The sequence below is a fragment of the Palaemon carinicauda genome, chromosome 35, assembly GCF_036898095.1.
Source record: "Palaemon carinicauda isolate YSFRI2023 chromosome 35, ASM3689809v2, whole genome shotgun sequence".
Classification (NCBI taxonomy): domain Eukaryota; kingdom Metazoa; phylum Arthropoda; class Malacostraca; order Decapoda; family Palaemonidae; genus Palaemon; species Palaemon carinicauda.
In genome coordinates, this window is record NC_090759.1 from 8,665,099 (window position 1) to 8,687,282 (window position 22,184).

At 42.8% G+C, this 22,184-nt stretch overlaps 1 protein-coding gene across 1 annotated transcript in view; it reads right to left on the reverse strand.

The window, feature by feature from the left end:
- Positions 1-22,184, reverse strand: part of Rtf1 (RNA polymerase-associated protein Rtf1) — a 229,053-nt gene that overhangs the window by 72,043 nt on the left and 134,826 nt on the right. Inside the window, exon 9 of the mRNA XM_068358690.1 lies at positions 16,673-16,755. Within this exon, the coding sequence (XP_068214791.1) occupies positions 16,673-16,755 (83 nt within the window). The remainder of the gene's footprint in view (positions 1-16,672; positions 16,756-22,184) is intronic.

The window sequence follows — 22,184 nt, forward strand, 5'->3', positions numbered from 1 at the left end:
AAATCTTCCATTTAGATGGGTTTCAATGATGTTAAATAGTTACTATTGGGAACTGTTATCTTATATAGCCACGTAAAAGGTTAGTCTCCTATTGGCTGCTTTATCATCATTGTCATCATCTTTTCTTAATAGATAAAAAATTTATATATCAATAATTTCTTCTGGAATAATCTATATTACATTTATTGCAAAGTAAATAGTAAAAGCCTCTTATTATCTGTTTTTAAAGCAAAACAAAAATTATATCATTGTATGGATGATCACAATAGAAAAATTTATAAAAACATTTCATCTCTTTAAATATCAACTTATCATAAAGCAATATGCTTGACTAAATGAAAAATTAAAAAAAACAGTACAGTACAGTACTAGAAAAAAAAATATTTTCTAAGAAATACAGAACCATATTCTAACAGGACTATCCAATTTCTGTCACTTGCATCTGATAACTAATTAGTAAAATACTTTCTTCTCAAATTTAGAAGCTGTAAAGAACTGCAAAATGACAAATTCGTAGATAATTTGTATTTTTCCTAACTATACAAACCTTAGGTATTTATTAGGGGTTATACTTTCGGCGGAGCTGAAATGACAAGCCATTAAAATTTAGCGAGGGTCAACTAGCCACACCGCTAGTTAGCGGGGGGTAGGGGGGGTGGGGGGTAGCTTGCTACCACTTCCGCTCACACACCTGTGATTTAGTTCATTTTGCTTGGATTGATTGATTGATTGATTGAAAGTTTTCTGGCATCCTGACATCTAAGGTCATTGACGCCGATACCATTTACTGTATATGAAAATTAAAAGAGAATTCGATTAAAACCATAAAAATTAAGAAGTCATTAAAATAGTTAAATAGTTTTCAGAAGATCTGCTTCTGAAATAAATCTAAAAATTCCGCTCGCATAGTAAGACACATCATGTCCAAGAATCTTGGCAAGGATAAACCTGCCATCCTCACCTCGAGCCTCAAACAGATATCTATTTCTTAAGTTAGTAAAATTAGGGCATTCGGTCAACAAATGCCTCACTGTTAAAGGTACTAAGCAGTCCTCGCAATACGGTTGGTGTTGGCCCTTCAGCAGAAACTCGTGTGTCAACCGTGTGTGACCAATACGGAGACGACAAAGAGTCGTCTCCCATTTTCGGGGAATCATGTTATACCTCCAAGGTGATATGATATTTGTTACTTCCCTCATTTTATTGCCGTCTTGACTGTCCCAGTGCTGTTGCCATTTATCACAAACCAATTTCTTGATGTAAGGTAGGAGATCGTTACATGGAATGGGATACCTCCTTGGTAACAACTCGGATGCCGCATTCTTCGCCAGTAAATCTGCCTTCTCATTCCCAGACACACCTACATGTGCTGGAACCCAACAAAATCGAACAGTTATACCTTTCCGTCCAATAATAAAAAGCCATTCTAAAATCTTTAAAACTAGAGGGTTACTAGAATTAAAAACTTCTAAAGCTTGAAGAACACTCCTTGCATCACTAAAAATTGTAAAATTACCCTCCTTTTCCAAAGCTATTTTCTCAATAGCGGTTAATATGCCATACAGTTCGGCAGTAAATATGGAAGCTGTTAGAGGAAGTGCACCTCTACAATTAAAATCATTACTATGTACTCCAAATCCAACGCCAGCATCAGATTTGGAGCCATCAGTATATATAAAAGTCGATCCCCTATGTTCTTCGACATGTTCCATAAAAAGAGACCTGGATTCTAAGTCAGTCATATTCTTCTTAACTCCAATAAAGTATTTACAAAATGATATGTCAGGTAATTTCCATGGAGGCGTTGATGATACCTTGAATGGAAGTACCTTATTTCTAATTATATCCAGACTATTTAAAAATCGTTTCACCCGAAAGCCATAAGGTTGAGGAGATTTTGGGTGCAACTCAAAGTATGATGCGTGTCTTACAAGGCTTGCAGTCTGAAAGGCTAGAGAGCTAGGGAGTCTTTGCAATCTAAACCAATACCGAAGAATGGAAGACATTCGGTAAAGGTCTAGAGGTAACTCTCCAGCATCAACAAGGAGACTTGGGATAGGCGAGGTTTTAAAAGCTCCAGCAGATAATCTAATACCTGCATGATGTATCGAGTCTAATATTTTTAACCGGCTTGGGGTGGCTGAAGAATATACCTCACAACCATAACTAATTTTGGAAAAAATCAAGGCCTTGTATAATTTTAAAATAGTATTGCGGTCTGCCCCCCATGATGTATGGGACAATACTTTTAAGATATTCAGAGCTTCAACACATTTAGCTTTTAGCGCTTTTAGGTGAGAAACCCATGTAAGTCTACAGTCAAATGTCAAACCTAAAAATTTGGTTTCCGATACACATGGTATCCGTTGACCTTTAATGTATATATCCGGGTCTGGATGTACTCCCCGGATACGACAAAAATGGACAATGGTAGTTTTACTTGTCGAGAACTTAAATCCATTCATGTCAGCCCACTGGATAATTTTATCAATAGAGAGTTGGATTTTTCTCTCAACCATTGCCATTCTAGTGCCAGCAAATGATATTGAGAGATCATCCACAAATAGTGTTGAGAGAACATCCTGGGGAATGGCTGAGGATATCCCATTAATTGCTAGTGCAAAAAGGGTTACACTCAGCACACTACCCTGAGGAACTCCTTCTTCCTGGCACTTACTCTCTGATAGAGTTTCCCCCACTCTCACTTGAAAAACTCTACGTGAAAGAAATGCCTGAATAAATAGTGGCAGCTCTCCTCTCAATCCCAATTCATGAATGGTTTTAAGAATACCATATCTCCATGTGGTATCATATGCCTTTTCAAGGTCAAAAAATACTGTAACATGGTGCTGTTTGGAAGCAAAGGCTTCACAAATAGAAGACTCAAGTCGTATCAACACATCAGTCGTTGAGTGCATTTTTCGGAATCCACATTGAATCGGTGATAAAATACCTTTCTTTTCAAGGTACCATATCAGCCTTGCATTGACCATCTTCTCCATAATTTTACATAAACAAGATGTCAATGCAATAGGACGATAGTTTGCTGCTAAAAACTTGTCTTTACCGGGTTTTAAAAAGGCTAAAATAATGGCTAGTTCCCAAACACTTGGGTAACTATGATCATGCCATATTCTATTAATAATGCTTAAAATAAATAGCTTTGTATTAAAATGTACATGTTTAATCATTGCATATGGAATTCCATCGGGTCCAGGGGCTGTATCGTTGCAATGAGCAAGTGCGGAATCAAATTCTCTTTCAGTGAAAGGAGAATTATACGACTCTTCCCTTCTTGTTGCAAAATTTAAAATTTTATTTTCTTCAGTGCTCCTATACTGGTGACCAGGGGCTCCTTCACACTTGCTGGATACATTTGAAAAATGATTAGCCAAGGCATTGCTAACTTCATTTGCTTCAGTTACATACTGGCCATTCACCTTCAACACTGGTGGTGGGTTGGGGGTGAATTTGCCAGCTATCTTTTTTACTTTCCTCCACACAGAAGATGGTGGTGTTCTACTGTTAATGGAGGAAACAAAAGACATCCATGACTGGCGCCTTGCTTCTTTCATGGCACGACGGAACTGTGCTCTACATTTCTTGTACATAATTAAATTCTCATCAGTTCGGAGTCTACGCAATCGTGTTAGAGATCTTCTTGTGGCTCTGTGGAGTGCAGTTAGTTCTGAAGACCACCACGGGACTGGTCGTCGTTTGAATAACCCTGTTGTTTTGGGAATTGAATTGACTCCTGCTGTATGAAGAGTTCCATTCAGCAGGTCTATAGCATCATCAATACTTTCAAACTGTTCTGCTCTCCCTTCGATTTCACTTAGCTCGGAAAATTTAACCCAGTCTGCCTTGTCTAGATTCCAACGTGGCGATCTTTGCAAAGGTGGACCCTTGTTGGTGTTTATAATGATTGGTGCATGATCACTAGTATGCCAATCATCTAATGTCCTCCAATCAAAATCAAGAAGGCAGTTAGAGCTTGCAATTGAAAGGTCAATGCATGACAAAGTACCTGTCTGAACATGGAAGTGCGTGGGCTCTCCTGTATTAAGGAGCCCCACATCCTCATTCTCCACAATTGATGAGATAATATTGCCCCTTGTGTTGGCCAAAACATCACCCCATAAAGGATGTCTACCATTCATATCTCCCAGTAAGAGAAAAGGTTGAGGGAGTTGTTGAATAACTTCTGCTAAATCATCATATAAAATATCATCATTTGGAGGTAAGTACAGAGAGCATATTGTATATTTTCTCCCTATATCAATTTGTACAACAACTGCCTGCAGGGTTGTACGTATAGACATGGGTATTTGGGGAACATCTCGACGAATGTACATGAGACTTCCGCCATGGCTCCCTGCTTGTTGATTATATGGTGTTCTATAGCTAACATACTCTCGAGGACTAGGAGTGTTAGAATCAAGCATACTTTCCTGTAGACATACTATTATGGGGGAATGCTCATGAATTAGGAGCTTAAGTTCTTCATATTTCGCCCTCAAACCCTGACAGTTCCATTGCAAAATGGAGGAGAAAACTATGGATTATTTCTGGAAGACGTCTTGGGTGAGGTCTTCCCATTAGCAGTTTTTAATTTAACATTATTACTTGTAGGTTTCTTCAGAGATGGTCTTGTTATGTTGGGTTTTATGTTGGAGTTTTTCTTTGTATCTTTTTTATATATTTGTTGAGAGGGATGGTGGACCTCAACTTGAATTTCTGATTTATTTAAATTGTCTTCTGGTTGATCGCCAACATCAACAGACAAAACATCATATTTATTTGATGTCATAATTCTAGTATTTCTTATGGAAGGGGGTGAGAGAGATGGAGGTCTCTCTCTTTTACGATTATTAGGTTGCAGGTTACCAGGTTTTTGTACCTTCCCCACTACAGGTACACCTGATAACTTGGTGTCAGGTGGAATCTCCATTAAATCAGGCAAGGATATGGCCTGGGAGAGGTTAGTACTATCCTTTGTAATGGGGGACAAAGGTTTGATAGTGGTGGGCAATGTCTTTTTGTTGATACTCAATGATAAATCTTTAGGAGGAGATGTTCTTGTCTTATGCAGCACTTTATCAATAGATTGTGAATTCCTTTTTCGAGAACTACCTACAGTAGTAGGTGGGTGAGATGATTCCCGAGGAACTTTTTCTCCTGTTTTTAATGTTTTTGCATAAGTATTAGATTTATTTAATAATCTCTTGGCATGCCCCACGCTTACATGTTCAATAATTGATTTATTGAGGGCAGCCTCTTCTAACTTATAAAACTGGCAGCTCCTATCATTAGATTTATGATTAGAGTTGCAGTTTAAGCATCTTGCCTCAAGTGTACAATCCCCATGGTAAATTTTGGAGCAAGTATTACAAATTTTTTCATTATTGCAAACTTTGGAAGGATGTCCAAATTTAAAGCAATTATAACATTGCAGTGGCTTCTGCTTAAAAGGTTGAACTCTGATCCTTTCGTTTTCTATGTCTATGTGGAAAGGTACATCAGCATCCTGGAAAGTAAGAACAATCATTGATGTTCCAGGTACTTTATGTACTTTCCACACTGATAGGGGACACATGGCCAATATCTCCTCTTCAGTAAATTCATACAGATCCCTATTAAAAACCACTCCCCTTCCATAGCTAAAGTTTAGATGGGGTTTGATGTCCAATTTTATATCATCATTTACTGTCTTCAAATTAGACAGTATAACAGACTGTGTGTATGACTTGGCCTTTATCAAGAAACTTTTCTTCCCGAATCGAGATATATCTCCAGGTGCGATCGTACCTACCTTCCTCTGAAGAAATTTGCATATCTTGAAATAATTTTCCGTACCTCCCACAGATTGAGCAAGAAGCCACATTGGTGGTTTTGGCTTTCTTTGGGATGGTATATCTGCCTCTATATCTTTATCAGCCCAGTCTGCTGGTCTGTAGACATCCAGATCTTTAGGTGCCCCATCACAAAGAGCACCCTTAACACTCATATTACCTACTTTAATATCAACAATGTTACAGCTTGCATTAAATGCTTCCTCATGACAATTAAATGATAACCAAGATTCCCAATTATCATCTTGAAGTTTCATTCTAATTTCTTTTATTGATCCGTAACACTCAAATATTTTATGTAGCACATCATAATTAGCTTCTAAAGGGATTTGGGTAACGTGCAGGACTTTCAGTTTTCCTGTGTTGCCCAAATTACCCTTTTTCAGAATGTTTAAAGAACAGTCCTTTTTAGTTCCTAGGTCGTCAACGGAGTTTTCTTTAAATGAATTGCCAGAGGTCGTCAACAGTGCCGGGGGCGAGTCAGCATATCCAGGGGAGGTGGGGTCATTTTCACAAGAATCCATCATAAAAAAGAAGAGAGAAGAGTGATTTTTTGAAGTTTGATTTACCTGCTTGAGAACATTAAGGCATCACATGTTGGGAAGGAAATTTACACTCTCCACTACCGGCACAGTGAGAGTATACTTCCCAGATGGTCCACTCCATACCCTACCCGAAGGATAGCATCAAAACAGATATAGAGGCACAGGTGTAAGCTGAACCCGCCTGTTAGGACTGAGACCAAGAAACTATGGAATCATCCTCCCCATATCTGTAATGACGGGCTTCCGGCCAGAAGCCGAGAGTCCTACCCCAAGCATTGGATCCCCCTGGATTCCGAAGACCCAACACTTGGAATAGTTCCGCCAAAAAGGTCCAAACCATCTTCGGGATGGCTGAGATCATCCTATACACTCACATATAGCTTTGAGCACAAACGCCTCCCAACCGCGACACCTTTCACATTCATCAAAGCAGGCAGCAATACCGGATGCAGAAACATCCGCCCAAGTGGCAATAACAGATGTAGAAACATCCATGCCATAAAGAGAAAAAAAAAATAATAAACATACATATATATGTAAAAATATACACATATACATATGGAAAATTTTACTCATAGGGTTGGGACAGCATCATGAAAGAAAGTTTATAATATTAGGAGAAGGTTGAAGCAATATAAAGAGGAAGAAAAAGATAAGAAAGAGAGAAATTTAGATTCGAACTGGGGGAGCAATTTCCCCAAGTTCGAGAGCCCTCTTGCCCGTCACCAAGATTCAGCATGGGAATGAAATGCCGTGCTGAAGCTCAATGACTTCATCAAGGCATTCTCTCATTAAGAGGGTCATTTTGCTTGGAGGTAGGACTTCAAGGGAGATAGGCCTGGTGGGCAAGTTTGTATAAATAGCTAAGGTTTGTATAGTTAGGAAAAATACAAATTATCTACGAATTTGTCATTTGTTCCGTAACTGGAACACAAACCACACTATTTATTAGGGGTGACTCACCCATTAGGAAGGATGGACGTCCCTGCCAATCTGGCTTTTGGCTTTACCGGGGGGCTCCTTATTTGAGTATGTTAGTACCCAAAAATAAGGAGTCCCTGCCCTCGCTAAAACCTTGCTACGCAAGGTCCGCGGCCTTCGCAAGATGTGTGTTGAGACATGTAGAAGTGTAACTGTCTAGGTAAAGTTATTCCGAGTCTATTGTGGGAAAAACTGATGTAACCAAGACTTTCCTAATATTACCTCGCCAGGGTATGGGGACGCAACAGAATTAGCTTAATACTAGGTACAAAAGGGAGCATGGTTTACCTGCAGTGGTTTCAGGTCAGCTTATGCAGAGAACCCAGGGTGCTGCTTCCCCACGAGAAGGTAGGATAAAGAAAAGAATAAGTCAGTTAAATCTTTTCATTCACGCAGACTAAAACTGGGTAACAGTGCCCTCAACCTTCTGCTACTTGTCCAATAAAGAGCTTGAGGTATACAACCAGCTGTTGTGCAGCCACCACCGAACCGATAGAGATTGTATCGAGTTCCTATGGGTCACGTCGAGTTCCTATGGGTCACGTCGAGTTCCTATGGGTCACGTCTTGCAGGAGAAAGGTTGTAAAAGTCACCTGGAGCATTCACATCCTTTCTTGTAAAAACCTGTGTCACAGAGTAACCTGCTAAGAAGGACCAGGGGCATAGCTATGCCCCTGACATCGTGAGTCGTCATGTTGAGATGATGTTTTGGTGATCCTCCTTTAGTTTCTCCCAGTGCTGATTGCAAGAGAAGGGACCCGGGTGGGACGTTGCCGTTCTCTTAAGGTAGAGTCTCATACCTTACCCTGGGTACAGTAACGGATGATCTGGATCGTCCGTTACCGAGTGGAGACTTGAGTAGGATCCGTCACCTCTGGAGACTGTCTGGCGACATACTAGTGGACGAAACTGAACATTGCCTTTCGCCCTTCTCATCAATGGGCGATGTGGGAAGAGAGACCATGAAGTTCCTTGACTCGTATGGCTGCTGTCAATGTGTCTAGGAACCTTGTCTTCTTAAACCAGGTGAAAATTTGTTGGCTGGTGAAGTGGAACATAAGGAGGTCTCTTTAGAGATCGGAGAATTTGAACCATGTTCCACGAGGAAGGTCTCAATTCCGACTGGAGAAAGGCAAGTTGTAAGTCCGTATGAGTTAGGAAAGGTCTAATGATGAGAGGATGTCCCTTCCTTTCAGTTTAAAGGTGAAGGATCAAGGTTGAGTGATCATCTTTACCTGTTGAAACTAAATAGGGGGTCTTTTCCTCTTGCATATACTCGAAGATTCCGCTATTACTGGAATAGAGGTATCGAGTGGAGAGAGACACTTTCACAGGACACCAACCAACAAGACATTATATTGCCTGGTAGACTGATGCTAAGGAATTCCTCAGATATCTAGACAACCTTTCCGCAACTTATTGCAAAAAGCCTCTGTGGGAGAGGAGGTACTGGGTAGTCTCTAGGCATACAATCATAGCAAAGCTATTGCTTGTGGTAGGTGTCGAAGTGGGTTTTCTGTGATGTGTAGAGGGTTCTCTTGGAGAGACTAACAGGAGCTGCAAAAGGTTTGGAAACCGCTCTGCATAATGCCATAGCGGAGCTAAGAGAGTCCTTAAGAGGCTGACCGATGTTATAGCCTTCTTAAGTGCCCTTCTCCAGACAAAACAGGGAAGAGATGTAAACATCATTGTTGTACCCACCATTGTTGCCAGAGAGCCTTTGGGTCTAGGGCTGGGGAGCAACAGCAGCCTGGAGGAACCCCGTAAAGTCAGGACTTTGTCGGCTACAAGGTGATCCAAAGACCATTCGGTATACCTTACCTGAGATGCTGTGCACAGATTGTCAGCGAGCACATTCTACTAGTCTGGAATGAAGCGGGCTGATAGTGGTACCGAACGGACTTTGGCCCATCTTAGTGTTTATACTGTTAGATGGAAAGAGGCTACGAGCAAGTTCCTTCTTGCTTGCCGATGTGAGCCTCTATGTGGTGTGTGGTGTCGCCCTTTACATCACTGAGTGGTCTGTTAGGAACCGATGAGGCTGCTGAAGGACTGGAAAGTTGGCCTTCATCTCTTAAGAGATTTAATTGAAGGTACTTTCGGACTCTGTCCAGAGGGCTGAGGTCGTGTGGTGCAGCACTATGGTCCCACCTCTCTTCTTTTGATGTGTTCTAAGCCCAGCATCAAGTCTGAGGGATGGGGAAGGATGAGAAAGTTATACCGCTCTGTAGATTCTCGACTGACACCCATTCCTTGAGGTTCGTCCAAACTTCTGGTCCCCTGGGGGGTCAGAATGTCTGGGGGATCGAGGGCCTAATTCCAGTCAGACTCAAGTCACTCTGGGATGGGAGTTGTTCTTGTTTTTGAGAAGGTTTTGTGGAGATTGGTGTCTAGAATCATTCCCAGATACACCAGTCTTCTGGGAGGAAAGTAGGGAAGACTTCTGCAGGTTTACCTTGATCACTGGATCTTGGTAAAAAGACTTCAGAAGTTCTGGTGCTAATGCAAGATTGCCACTGATTCTGCTAAGGTCAGTCAGTCGTCCCGAAACGGAGGAGACAGAAGCCGATCCTGTGAGACCAGGATGGGTGTAGAGGGAAGACCGAAGCACAGTGCCCTGAACTGGTGTTTCTTGTTTGTCTAGACTGAATCTTCCAACCTTCCTAGAATGATGGTTAGGGACTGGAAGTATGTGCCCTTTAGGACTAGAGTGCAAATGAAAACCTGAGGTCTTAGCCCTTGTTCGAACTCCAACATGGTGTGGACATTGACCCAAAGGGACAGCTCCTTGAAGATCCTATTGCATGGAAGATGGTTAACGCTGGAGTCTTGACTCGTGTCGTAAAGGATCAGACACGATACCCAGTGTAAGAATTCTTCTCTTGAGAGAATTCCTTTAACCTGTTAAGCGTCACCCACATGATAAACCGTTCAACACGATCTACTCGGTACCGCCTTCAACTGCATATTCCGTTCATGACTTTAACTGCCTTCATCAAGTCGTCAGTCTCGTGATGATACGTTTACTCGTATAGTAAGTAAAGGATCACCACTTGGCAACACTCTCAGCATATGGGGGCTGTAAATAGGAACTTATATGATGTCTGGCAACTATTTTTTCTGAAGGTAGCTTGATGTTAGAAAACTGGTTTCCTTTCGGTGTGCTTCGGGCATTTATGCGGATAAGGTTGTGTTTTGTTCCTTTTACAATGAGCGGTCTAAAGGTGAAGGTTATTTCTTTAGATGAAATAAATGATATTCTTGTTGAGGAATTTCATAATGATAACCTGTTTAATAATGAGAGCACTAGTTCTGAATCCTCAAGTGATGAGGATATTGAAGAACAAAAGTTTTCTTTCGATGCCCAGAGCGAAAGAAAAGACTTCTCATTGCCGAATGACTGAACAACGAGATGTCACAAAACTATATAGGAAAGGAAACGCACAGAGAGAGAGAGAGAGAGAGAGAGAGAGAGAGAGAGAGAGAGAGAGAGAGAGAGAGAGAGAGAGAGAGACTTGTCCCTTTGCTTTTATTGCTGATCCTGGCGTAAGATTTACGATTGAAGATAAAAAAAACCCATTAGAATATTCAGTATTATGTAGCCTTTCGAAATGAAATAATAGTAGTATTATTTTTTTTTATTCCACCGTTTAATTAATATCCCTACTTTTAACTATAAATATGAATTATAAGCATAAAGAAATGATATTAACTTTGAAAAATTATCGTTAGTGAAATGACCGCTCAGGGCAAAAAAAAGTGACGGTACATTAGCGGCAACCTGGTCCAGGGGGGACGCTTAACAGGTTAACTAACAGAAGGAAGGAAACGCTTAGCCCTACCATGTGCCCTGATGGTATTGATGTTATTCCTTAAAATAGAAACAATCTGGCGAATGTTAATCAATGGTTAATGGTTGGGTATCGTGGTTACTGTGCAGTTGGAGTGCTCGCAAGTAGTTCCCTGTTGACAAGCCGTTGATGAGGGTTGTCGAAACGTTTGCCGATCACTTAAGTGGGATGTCGAACGGCCAGTAGCGAGAAGTGTGTTGTATACCTTCTGATCTAGGAACTACGGGCAGAGGTTGACTAGTAAGTCCGAGTCATAAACTTCTGGCGAATTGCCGATGATCGGTGAATCGGCGGTCTGGTGAGCCAATGGTGAGCTAGAGATCAGCAAGCTGAATATGGTCACCTCCTGGTTGGTCAGAGATCAGCAAGCTGAAGATGGGGCTGGTCAGAGATTCAGCGAGCTGAGTTCAATGATCGAAGAAACATGAGCTGCCCATCGGTGATCTAGTGATCAGCAAGCTGATGACTGGTTATTGACTAGCAATCGGTGATTGGAACGCTAGCAATCGGAGATTGTTAGTCATTGGAGGGACTAGAGGTCAAAGATCAGCGTTGAGCTAGCAATTGGTGATCTGGCGGGCGGGCGGAAGACCGTCAGCGCGCGCGAAGACTTCTGGCACGTGCACGCGTGTGGTAGGTTGGCAGGTCAGCTGGCAGGACGATCAGGAACTCGGATGTGCCCTTTGGAAGGGCGAACATCCACCGATGGCAACCATGAGAGGTCCATAGAAGAGTCCAGGACCAAAGTCCACGGACTAAGCTGCAGCGCAAGGTCGCGCTGGTAGGTCTGCAGGTAAGATGATCAGGAACTGATGACGCCCATGAGGGCCGGTGGACCAGCAAACTGACCTTAGCAGAGTGATTCTCCGAAGAGGAGTCTCTATGAGTGGCCTCTCTCGCGAACGAGAGAGGTGAACACTTCGCAGGAGAGACTTGCCTAAGACTGTGCTCCACCCCTGAAGGAAGAGATACTCAGCAAGGGGGGAGAGTAGTCGAGGCGAAGACAGCAATTGGAGTCTGTGAAGTGGTTGGATCAGCAAGTGACCTTCAACAGTAGCGATCCTCCGAAGAGGAGTCTCTACGAGTGTCCTCTCTCGCGAAAGAGAGGGGTGATCACTTCGTAGAAGAGACTTGATGACGCCCATTAGGGACGGTGGATCAGCAAGCTGACCTTCAACAGTAGCGATCCTCTAAGAGGAGTCTATGAGTGGCCTCTCTCGCGAACGAGAGGGGTGATCACTTAGTAGAAGAGACTTGATGACGCCCATTAGTGCCGGAGGATCAGCAAGCCGACCTTCAACAGTAGCGATTCTCCGAAGAGGGGTCTCTAGTGGCCTCTCTCACAAATGAGAGAGGTGAACACTTCGTAGAAGAGACTTCATGACGCCCATTAAGGCCGCTGGATCAGCAAGCTGACCTTCAACAGTAGCGATCCTCCGAAGAGGAGTCTCTATGAGTCGCCTCTCTCGCAAACGAGAGAGGTGAACACTTCGTAGAAGAGACTTGATGACGCCCATGATGACACCCATTAGGGCCGGTGGAACAGCAAGCTGACCTTCAACAGTAGCGATCTTTCAAAGTGGCCTCTCTTGCGAACGAGATAGGTGAACACTTCGTAGAAGGGACTTGCCTAAGAATGTGCTCCGCCCCTAAAGGAAGAGAGACTCAGCAAGGGGGGAAAGAAGTCTGGGCGACGGCAGCAACAGCAGTCAGAGACAATGAATTTATTAAGATGTGGGAAGTTCTCCCTCGAAAGGGAGAAACAACCTCACACCTGGGGAGGAAACTTTCCCTTGGAAGGGAAAGTTGTCCAACCCCTAGAGGCGAACCTCCTGGTTAGCAATCTAAGATGATCTGAAGTGCTGGTCATGTTGTCACAGGCGTACTTTAAGAGAAGGGATGATGCCCAAGACGACGTCCTCTGAGGGACGGTAGTGAAAGCAGATTCCCCAGGCATGAACAGAACAGCTCTCCTTTGTCGGCACTCTTAGTCTAACGAAGAAAAAACTGCATAGCCTAGTTAACTGGGAAAAAACAAAAATTTATCATTTAACAGAAAATTCCCTAGGGAAGAACTCCAAAGAGGAACCCCGAGGAAACAACATAAAATAAGTATTGCGCCCTTCCTTCCCCAGTCGACATCCACGGTGGAAGGGGGGAGCGGAGTAACTGTAATAAAAAAAACAGAATTTCAATTATTTAAATCAGCTAAGAATATTCACTAATAGTAAGAACCACTGATCCTCCGAAAGGAAGTGTCCCCCACGGAGAAAAGCTGAAAAGTTAAAATTACAATTATGATTTCACTAAAAATAATTGAGACAAACAATCGGAAGCGCAACCTAACCCGCGAACGGGAAAGGTGCTCTTCCCATTAGTACACTGTTGTTGAAAGGTGAACCACCTTGAGAAGAGAAAGACCGTAGTCTATCTCTGAGAGGCCACATTCCCTTCGCTCAGTAATCCATGTTTCCCGTAGGAAAAGGGAAAAGGCGAAGGCAATAGTTGAATGAAGAGGGTCCAGGCGATGACGATTCCCCTGCGGCAGCCGAGTACAGGTATTGCTCGACTTACGATGGAGATAGGGACAGAGAGACGCATCGTAAGTCGAGTTCGTCATATGTCGAACTAAAAAAGTGAAGTTTCCGTAGATTTATTATGATTCGGCAATCATCTTGATCATATTTTAGCAATATTTTCTTGATGTCTATCATTATTCCATTTGTTTCATAGGATATCATATGCTCAATTAATTCATTTTTGTATTCTATTTTTCAATTTTGGAAGTACTTTACTAATCGAGAAGTACTTAAAATTTTGTCTTCCTTTGGTTGTGATCAGCTGATCTGAAAGTGCCGCTACCTACCGTATCAAAATATGGCGTACATACGTATGGCATATATTTTTTCTTTCTTTTAAAATTTCTTAACTCATTAGAAATATCTCCATGAATATTACATCAGCACCAATATGTTACAGGAAATCAGTTTCCATACAGTTCGTCTAATCATTAGGTATAATGCGAAATAGTTGTACAGTACACTAGCTCTTTCTCTGTGTGTGTGTGTGTGTGTGTGTGTGTGCTCGCTCTCGCAATCGCATACGGGTAGTTCATTTTTAAAGCTTCATACAGTATCAAATTTTCAGTTCAATATTAAGCCTTCATATTTCATTAGACATTATTGTGTTTAATTGTTTTTTTATTAAAATACGTTTATATTTTATTTTTCATTTTCTTGATCATATAAATAAACAACAAATACTTTTGATTTACTTTCGGTTGGAATCAGCTGATCTCAAGATCACGCTGCTGTATTACGATTATGCGTACATATAGTATGAATAACACTGATTTATATAATTTTCTTGACATTCGAAATCTCTTTATAATAAATATTATATCAGCCCAAATACATTATAGGGTATCACATTCTCCATACATAGTTTATAGACTTTATTACAATTACTAGTTATAAAAGGAATATGCACACCTACCTACCCCCCCCCCACACACTCACTCACTCACTCACTCACTCTCTCTCTCTCTCTCTCTCTCTCTCTCTCTCTCTCTCTCTCTCTCTCTCTCTCTCTCTCTCTCTCTCTCTCTCTCTCTCTCTCTCTCAGTATTTTGATTTTTAATTCAGTTAAATCTTCACATTTCTTTGAAAAATTTTAAAAAAATCTTTATATCATTATTCGATATTTTGATTATGGGAATAGTAACGCATCGGAAGAAAATCACTTGATGTGCCTCTCGCCTTCCGCCAGAAATATGACGTCATCAGACTTTTTTCCTTAAATTTACGGTAAGTTGTACTAATCTCATAACTAATGATACAGACCACTAAAACACTTGATATCGTTACTCTGTGTTTCGATTATGGGAATGCTGTAATAAGATTACTCGGCAACATAATGAAAGGAAATCATGCGGTTTGTCAGCTCGCTTCCACCAAATACGTGACGTAAACTCTACAATGACTTGCAAAATATGTAAATCCATTTTCTTTTTTCTTGCAAGAAATGAAAAGAAAATACTAACTTAAACAAAAGTATTTTATTTTTATAATGTAAAAGGAAATACAGTATATTATTTTCAAGAAAATATTTGCCCTATTAGTACATTTTCTTTAGATAAACATTGATCCATTATCAGAGATTAAAAAAGTAGCGTACAGTCAAATTTACACTACGTAGTACTCATGACAACCGATACAGACCCTCAAAATACTTGTATTGTTATTTAATATTTCGATAATGGAAATACTAATATTAATCGTTAGCCTATTGGAAGGAAATCACTGTATTGCCCGGACGCTTTCCGCCGGTGATGTGACGTCACCAGACATATAATATGAACTCGACAGATATTAAAACTTTTCTTAATGTATTTTTAACTGAAAATAAATACTGAATATTAACAATAAAAGAAAATAACAATTTACCAAGATAAATCACTTTATATGTATACAAGAAAATAGATTATTTTCAAGGAAATATTCGTCCTATTTCCGATAAACTTGTGACGTCATCACCCTGAAAAAATGGTCGTAATGTCGAATAGGTCGTAAGTCGAGCAATACCTGTAAACGATTATATGCCGACGGGAAGACCGATGGACGAGAGAGGGAGAGGTCGTTCCCCACGAAGTGGAACTGTGCTGGTCTTGTTCCGGTGCTAATGTACAGAAGTGTCGTTGTCGTATATGTATCACACGCACAGTACAAACACTGAAAAGGAAACTTATCATATCTATACACATATATATACATAAACATTAAGAATGTTTTCATATATATATGTATAAGAAAGATTAAGTTAAAAGACAAAAATTAATGGCAATCCAGAATAGGCGAGGAGGAAGAGCGGAAACAACCGCTCTTCATCCGAGCCAAAAGTAAAGTGAACTAAATCACAGGTGTGTGGGAGGGAGTGGTAGCAAGCTAACCCCTCTACCCCCCCCCCCCCCCACCCACCAAACTAGCGGTGTGGGTAGTTAACCCTCGCTAAATTTTAATGGATCATCATTTCAGCTCTGCCAAAAGTATAGCCCCTAATAAATAGCGTGGTTTGTATTCCAGTTACGGAACAAACATATTGGCCATGTCAATGATGTAGGAAAGATACAGTGGTGACCTCTGTAAGTTATGCCAAATCTAACCAATTCTGTGACAAAAAGTCAGATTTACTAAGTCTTTCAGATGGGGAAGAGAGGTAAGTGGAGAAACAGGGTATGGTAGAATATAAACTTTTAGATAAGACAGAATATTTCTACTACAGTACTGTACTTCTGAATGTGGAACAAGACTGATAGTCTACAATCAAACATAAAATTATTCTGTTGATATATGCAAAAAGCCTGTACAGATATATCAACAAGATGATGTAGCCTATTATTGTACATGTAACTAATATATCTAAAAATGCGAGACACATAACTCACTTTAAACGAAGACCTTTGTTCGTCTTTGTGTTACCTAGTTGATATATTTTCGCAGTTTCACATACTTCGATAATTTCTGCAACCTGAAATAATCAAGATGGAGATCGTTCAACTCATCTGCTGTATCAAAAAAATTATTCAATTCTCATATGACAAGATTAAATATCAACTCACGACTAAATTTGATTTATTAATGAAAATTTCTCATGTAAAAAGGGTGAACTTAGTACGGAAATGTTGAAGCATAATAAAAAGAAAAAAAAATTGTACTAAATAATCCAAGTACATCAATCCCTCTTGAAAAATGGTTTTAAACCATTACATTTAGCTCAAAACTAAGTTTAGGGTTAGGGATCCTGACTCATCTAATTTGAGACTTAGGGATCCCCATATAAAGCTCCTTTGGAATAACCTTAAGCATCAAAACCAGGTCCCTCAAGACACCGAGTTGTGTTCAGGAAACAAACCCTCAAATGAAAAGTTTCTCGATGACACTTGTACTTCAGTCAGTGTGACTTACTGAGATGTAGAGACAAATATTCAACTTATGTTATAATAAATGTCATTAATGTACAAATAAATGATAACATGGTTATGGTGAGGATCTACAAAGTTGGAGCCTCACCCAATGCAGGAACCTCCTATCCCACTCCTACCACAGGAACTAACAACTACAATCCTGATAACTTCTGTATCACAATTCTGAATCTGATAGCCTCTTTTATAACATTCCTAAGATGAACACTCAAACACTGGCAGGTACTTCTCCAAACCTATCAAATCTATGGGAAAATTATGCTTACCCTTAAAAAATAGAGTTGAGAGCTATGATCTCTGTAAAAATGACAAATTTGTAGGTAATTTGTATTTTTCCTAACTATACAAACCTTAGCTATTTAATATGGGTAATTACTTTCGGTGTAGCTGAAATGACGAGCCATTAGAATTTTAACGAGGATTTACTACCCCACCGCTAGTTAGCGGGGGGTAGGGAGGGTAGCTTGCTAACCCCCCCCCCCCCCCCAACCACTCACACACACCTGTGCTTGAGCTCACTTTGCTTAAAGGTAGGACTTCACGGGGGATGGAGTTGGCAGGCAAGTTTGATTAAATAGCTAAGGTTTGTATAGTTAGGAAAAATACAAATTACCTACGAATATGACAAATTCGGAGATAATTTGTATTTTTCCTAACCATACAAACCTTAGCTATTTACATGGGATATTACTTTCGGCGCGCAAGGGCTGCAGCCTACGTAAGCTGTGTGTGAAGGTCTGAAGTGTGACTCGTCCTAGGAAGTTGACCTGTAGTCCTTTAGATGGAAACTTTAGGGTAGGACTCTCCCATTACCACCTCATCAGCGTATGGGGACGTGACAGTATTAGCTTAATACTAGGAACACAAGGAAACGTTTACCTGCAGTGGTTCGAGGTCAGCTGTGCAGAGAACCCAAGATGCTGCTTTCCCCAAGAGAGGGGAGGATGAAGAAAAGAATAAGGGCCAGACAAACCTTTTCATTCATGCAGACTAAGACTGGGTAACAATGCCCTCAACCTTCTGCTACTTGTCCATTAAGGAGCCTGAGGTTTAAACCAGCTGTTGTGCAGCCACCACAGGGCCGATAGAAAACGTATCGAGCCTCCTGTGGGTCACGTCTTGCAGGTAGTGGGCTGTGAAGGTTGTCTGACGCTTCCACACCCCCGCTTGTAGAACCTGCGTCACTAACAAGTTCTTTTTGAAGGCTAGGGACGTAGCTACGCCCCTGACATCATGTGCCCTAGGGCGATGTGACGGAGGAGGGTCAGGATTCAGGGACAGATGGATTATCCTATGAATCCATGCTGAGATAGTATTCTTGGTAACCCTCCTCTTTGTTCTCCCAGTGCTCACAAACGATGCCTGCACTTGGGGACGAACTGCAGCCGTTCTTTTAAGATATAGCCTCAGACTCCTTACTGGGCACAGTAGGAAATGGTCTGGGTCATCTGTTACAGAACGAAGACTCGAAATCTGGAAAGAGTCGAACCGAGGGTCCGGCACTACCGGATTCTGAGTCTTAGCAACAAACTCAGGGACGAATCTGAACGTTACCTCCCCCCATCCCCTTGAATGGGCAATGTCATACGAGAGACCATGAAGTTCACCGACTCGCTTGGCCGAGGCCAAAGCTAGTAGGAACACCGTATTCCAAGTAAGGTGGCGATCTGAAGCCTGGCGTAATGGTTTGTAGGGAGGTCTCTTAAGAGACCTGAGAACTCGAACCACGTTCCATGGAGGTCTCACTTACCACTGAGGGCAGGTAAGTTCATAACTTCATATGGGTAGGGAAAGTTCCAGCGAAGAAGAAATGTCCACTCCTTTAAACCTGAAGGCTAGACTTAAGGCTGAGCGATAGCCTTTCACTGCAAAGACTGAAAGGCGCATTTCTTCTCGCAAATACACGAACTCCACTATTGCTGGAATAGTGGCATCGAGTGGAGAGATACCCCTTCCACGACACCAACCACAGAAAACTCGCCACTTTGCCTGGTAGACCCCTGCGGATGACCTTCGCAGGTGTCCAGACATCCTATTCGCAACCTGTTGCGAAAATCCTCTCTCCGCGAGGAGATGCTGGATAGTCTCCAGGCGTGAAGTCGAAACTAAGCTACGACTTTGTGAAAGATGTTGGCGTGTGATTGTTTGAGTAGCTCGTGTCGTGGAGGGAGTTCTCTCGGAAGTTCCGTTAGGAGTTGCAGAAGGTTTGGAAACCATTCCGCGTGATGCCATAGCGGAGCTATAAGGGTCATCGAGAGATTGACCAATATTCTTGTCTTGTTGAGTACCCTCCTCATCAGACAGAACGGGGGGAAAGGCGTATACGTCGATGTTGTCCCACCGTTGTTGGAAGGCATCTCGCCAGAGTGTCTTGGGATCCGGGACTGGGGAGCAGTACAGCGGAAGCTTGAAGTTCAGCACTGTAGCGAACAGATCCACAGTCAGGGAACTCACAAAGTCAGGACTTTGTTGGCTACTAGATGATCCAAAGACCACTCGGTACTCACTATCTGAGACGCTCTGCCCAGATTGTCGGCGAGCACATTCCTCTTACCTGGAATGAAGCGAGCCGATAGTGGAATCGAGTGGACTTCGGTCCATCTCAGTATCTCTACTGCGAGATGGGATAGCTGCTCTGAAAAGGTACCTCCCTGCTTGTTGATGTAAGCCACTACTGTGGTGTTGTCACTCATCACCACCACAGAGTGCGCCAGGTAATGTTGGAACTGTTGAAGGGCCAGGAATACAGCCTTCATTTCTAGCAGATTTATATGGAGGCACTTTTCTGATTCTGACCACAGGCCTGAGGTCCTGTGGTGCAGAACGTGGGCCCCCACCCCTTCTTTGAGGCGTCCGAAAACAGCATCAAATCCGGGGGGAGGACGAGAAGATCCGCTCCCCTTCGTAGGTTCTTGTCTGTCACCCACCACTGAAGGTCCGTCCGTTCCGTAGGACCCATAGGGATCATGACCTCGATTCCGCAGGGACTTGAGTCGCTATTGCAGAGATCTCATTCTGAGGTGACTGTTGGGAACTAGACGGGCCAGGGATGAGAGGTGACCGAGGAGACGTAGCCACGATTGGGCTGGGAGCTCTTCTCGTCTGAGGAAAGGACTCGCGACTCTCCTCAGCCTTGCTATCCTGTCGTTTGATGGGAAGGCTTTGTGGAGATTGGTGTCTATGATCATGCCTAGATATACCAGTCTTTGAGTAGGAAGCAGAGAAGACTTCTCGAGATTTACCATGATCCCCAGATCTTGGCAAAGTCCCAGAAGTTTGTCTCGGTGACGAAGAAGGGCTGACTCCGAGTCTGCTAGGATCAGCCACTCGTCCAGATAACGGAGGAGACGGATGCCGATCCTGTGTGCCCACAACGATATTAGGGTGAACACACTGGTGAAAACCTGTGGTGCTGTGGAGAGACCGAAACACAGCACCTTGAACTGGTAGATCTTGTTGTCTAGGCTGAATCTTAAGTACTTCCTTGAAGACGGATGGACTGGGATCTGAAAGTACGCGTCCTTCACGTCCAGTGTACACATGAAGTCTTGCGGTCTCACTGCAAGTCTGACAGTGTCTGCCATCTCCATGCTGAACAGGGTCTGCTTGACAAACCTGTTCAGAGCTGAGAGGTCGATGACTGGTCTCCAGCCTCCAGACGCCTTCTTTACAAGAAAGAGTCAACTGAAGAAGGCTGGGGACCCATCGACGACCTCTTGGAGAGTGCCCTTCTTCAACATGGTCTGGACTTCTGCCCGAAGGGCTTGCCCCCTTGCCGATCCCATGGCAAGGGAGCTCAACGACACTGGATTCGCTGTCAGGGGAGGTAGAGATGTTGTGAACGGGACGCGATATCCTTGACTGATTACGGAAATCGTCAAGGAATCGGCCCCGAGTTGCTGCCACCTGTTTGCGCAACTTTGTAGGCATCCCCCCAACTGGTGGACATGCAGGGGGATTGCCAATCCTAGCGTTTGTGGCCTCGGCCACTCCTCCTAGGATTCTTGCCTCCCCTGGAGGACTTTTTGCCTTTCTTGTCCTTGACAGGAAATGGCTTCGACACAGTTGTCTTCACTGTAGCTGCCGGTTTCATGGTCATGGAAGGACGTGGTTGCTGCAGGTTTATAGGCCTTCGATGTTAAAGCTCTATGTAGGAGAGAGTCCTGGTTGGACTTTCTCCACCTCTCAGCCGCCTGCTCCACGTCCTTAGGCTCGAACAAATTCTTCCCCAAGATGGAAGAATGTCTGAGCCTGCTGATCTCGGTACTGGGGACCTTTTGGTGGAATCTCTCAGACACCGCATCTCGACGTTTCAAGATGGTATTAGCCCACAAGTTCGAGACTTTGTGGGCTATAAACTCGATGGTACAAGTGCCTGAGAGTAAAAAGGTCTCCATGGCCTTCCTGGTACTCTCTTTAGACAAGTCCTCAGATTATAACAGGATGCCCATAGACCCTAGCCAGATGCCCAACCACGAAGTTGCCTGCAGGGCACACTTCGCCACCTTCTCCTAGCTAAGGATCTCAGTCGCCGAGAGCAATACTTGCCGGTTGGAGTCTCTCTCTAGAGGGACTCCCCTGGTAAGCTCTTCCAACGAGTGGTGTAAGGGAAGAGCTAGACAAGTCAACTCCATGATGTCAAAGTACCTCCTCTGATGGACACGAGTTTGATATCGGCGCTGGATCGGCTGGAGGAGGCAAGCTCGGAGAGCTGGCCTTCGACCTTGTCTCTGGCACTCTTAACCCGTTGAGACCAGGGCAAAGCTGCAATGGCCTTTGAGGGTTTTAGAGTACCAAAGACTCGGTCCAAGACCGTGTCCTTGCCCTCACGAGGAGGAATCTCTGGATACGCAAACCCATTGAGATTCCTCATAAGGGTCAGAACCTGCCAGAACGGATGCTCTGATTCCTGTAGCTCTCTCCTGAAGGGCTAGCAGCAAAGTCTCCTGTCCCCAAAGGCTCTTCTTGGGGGGAC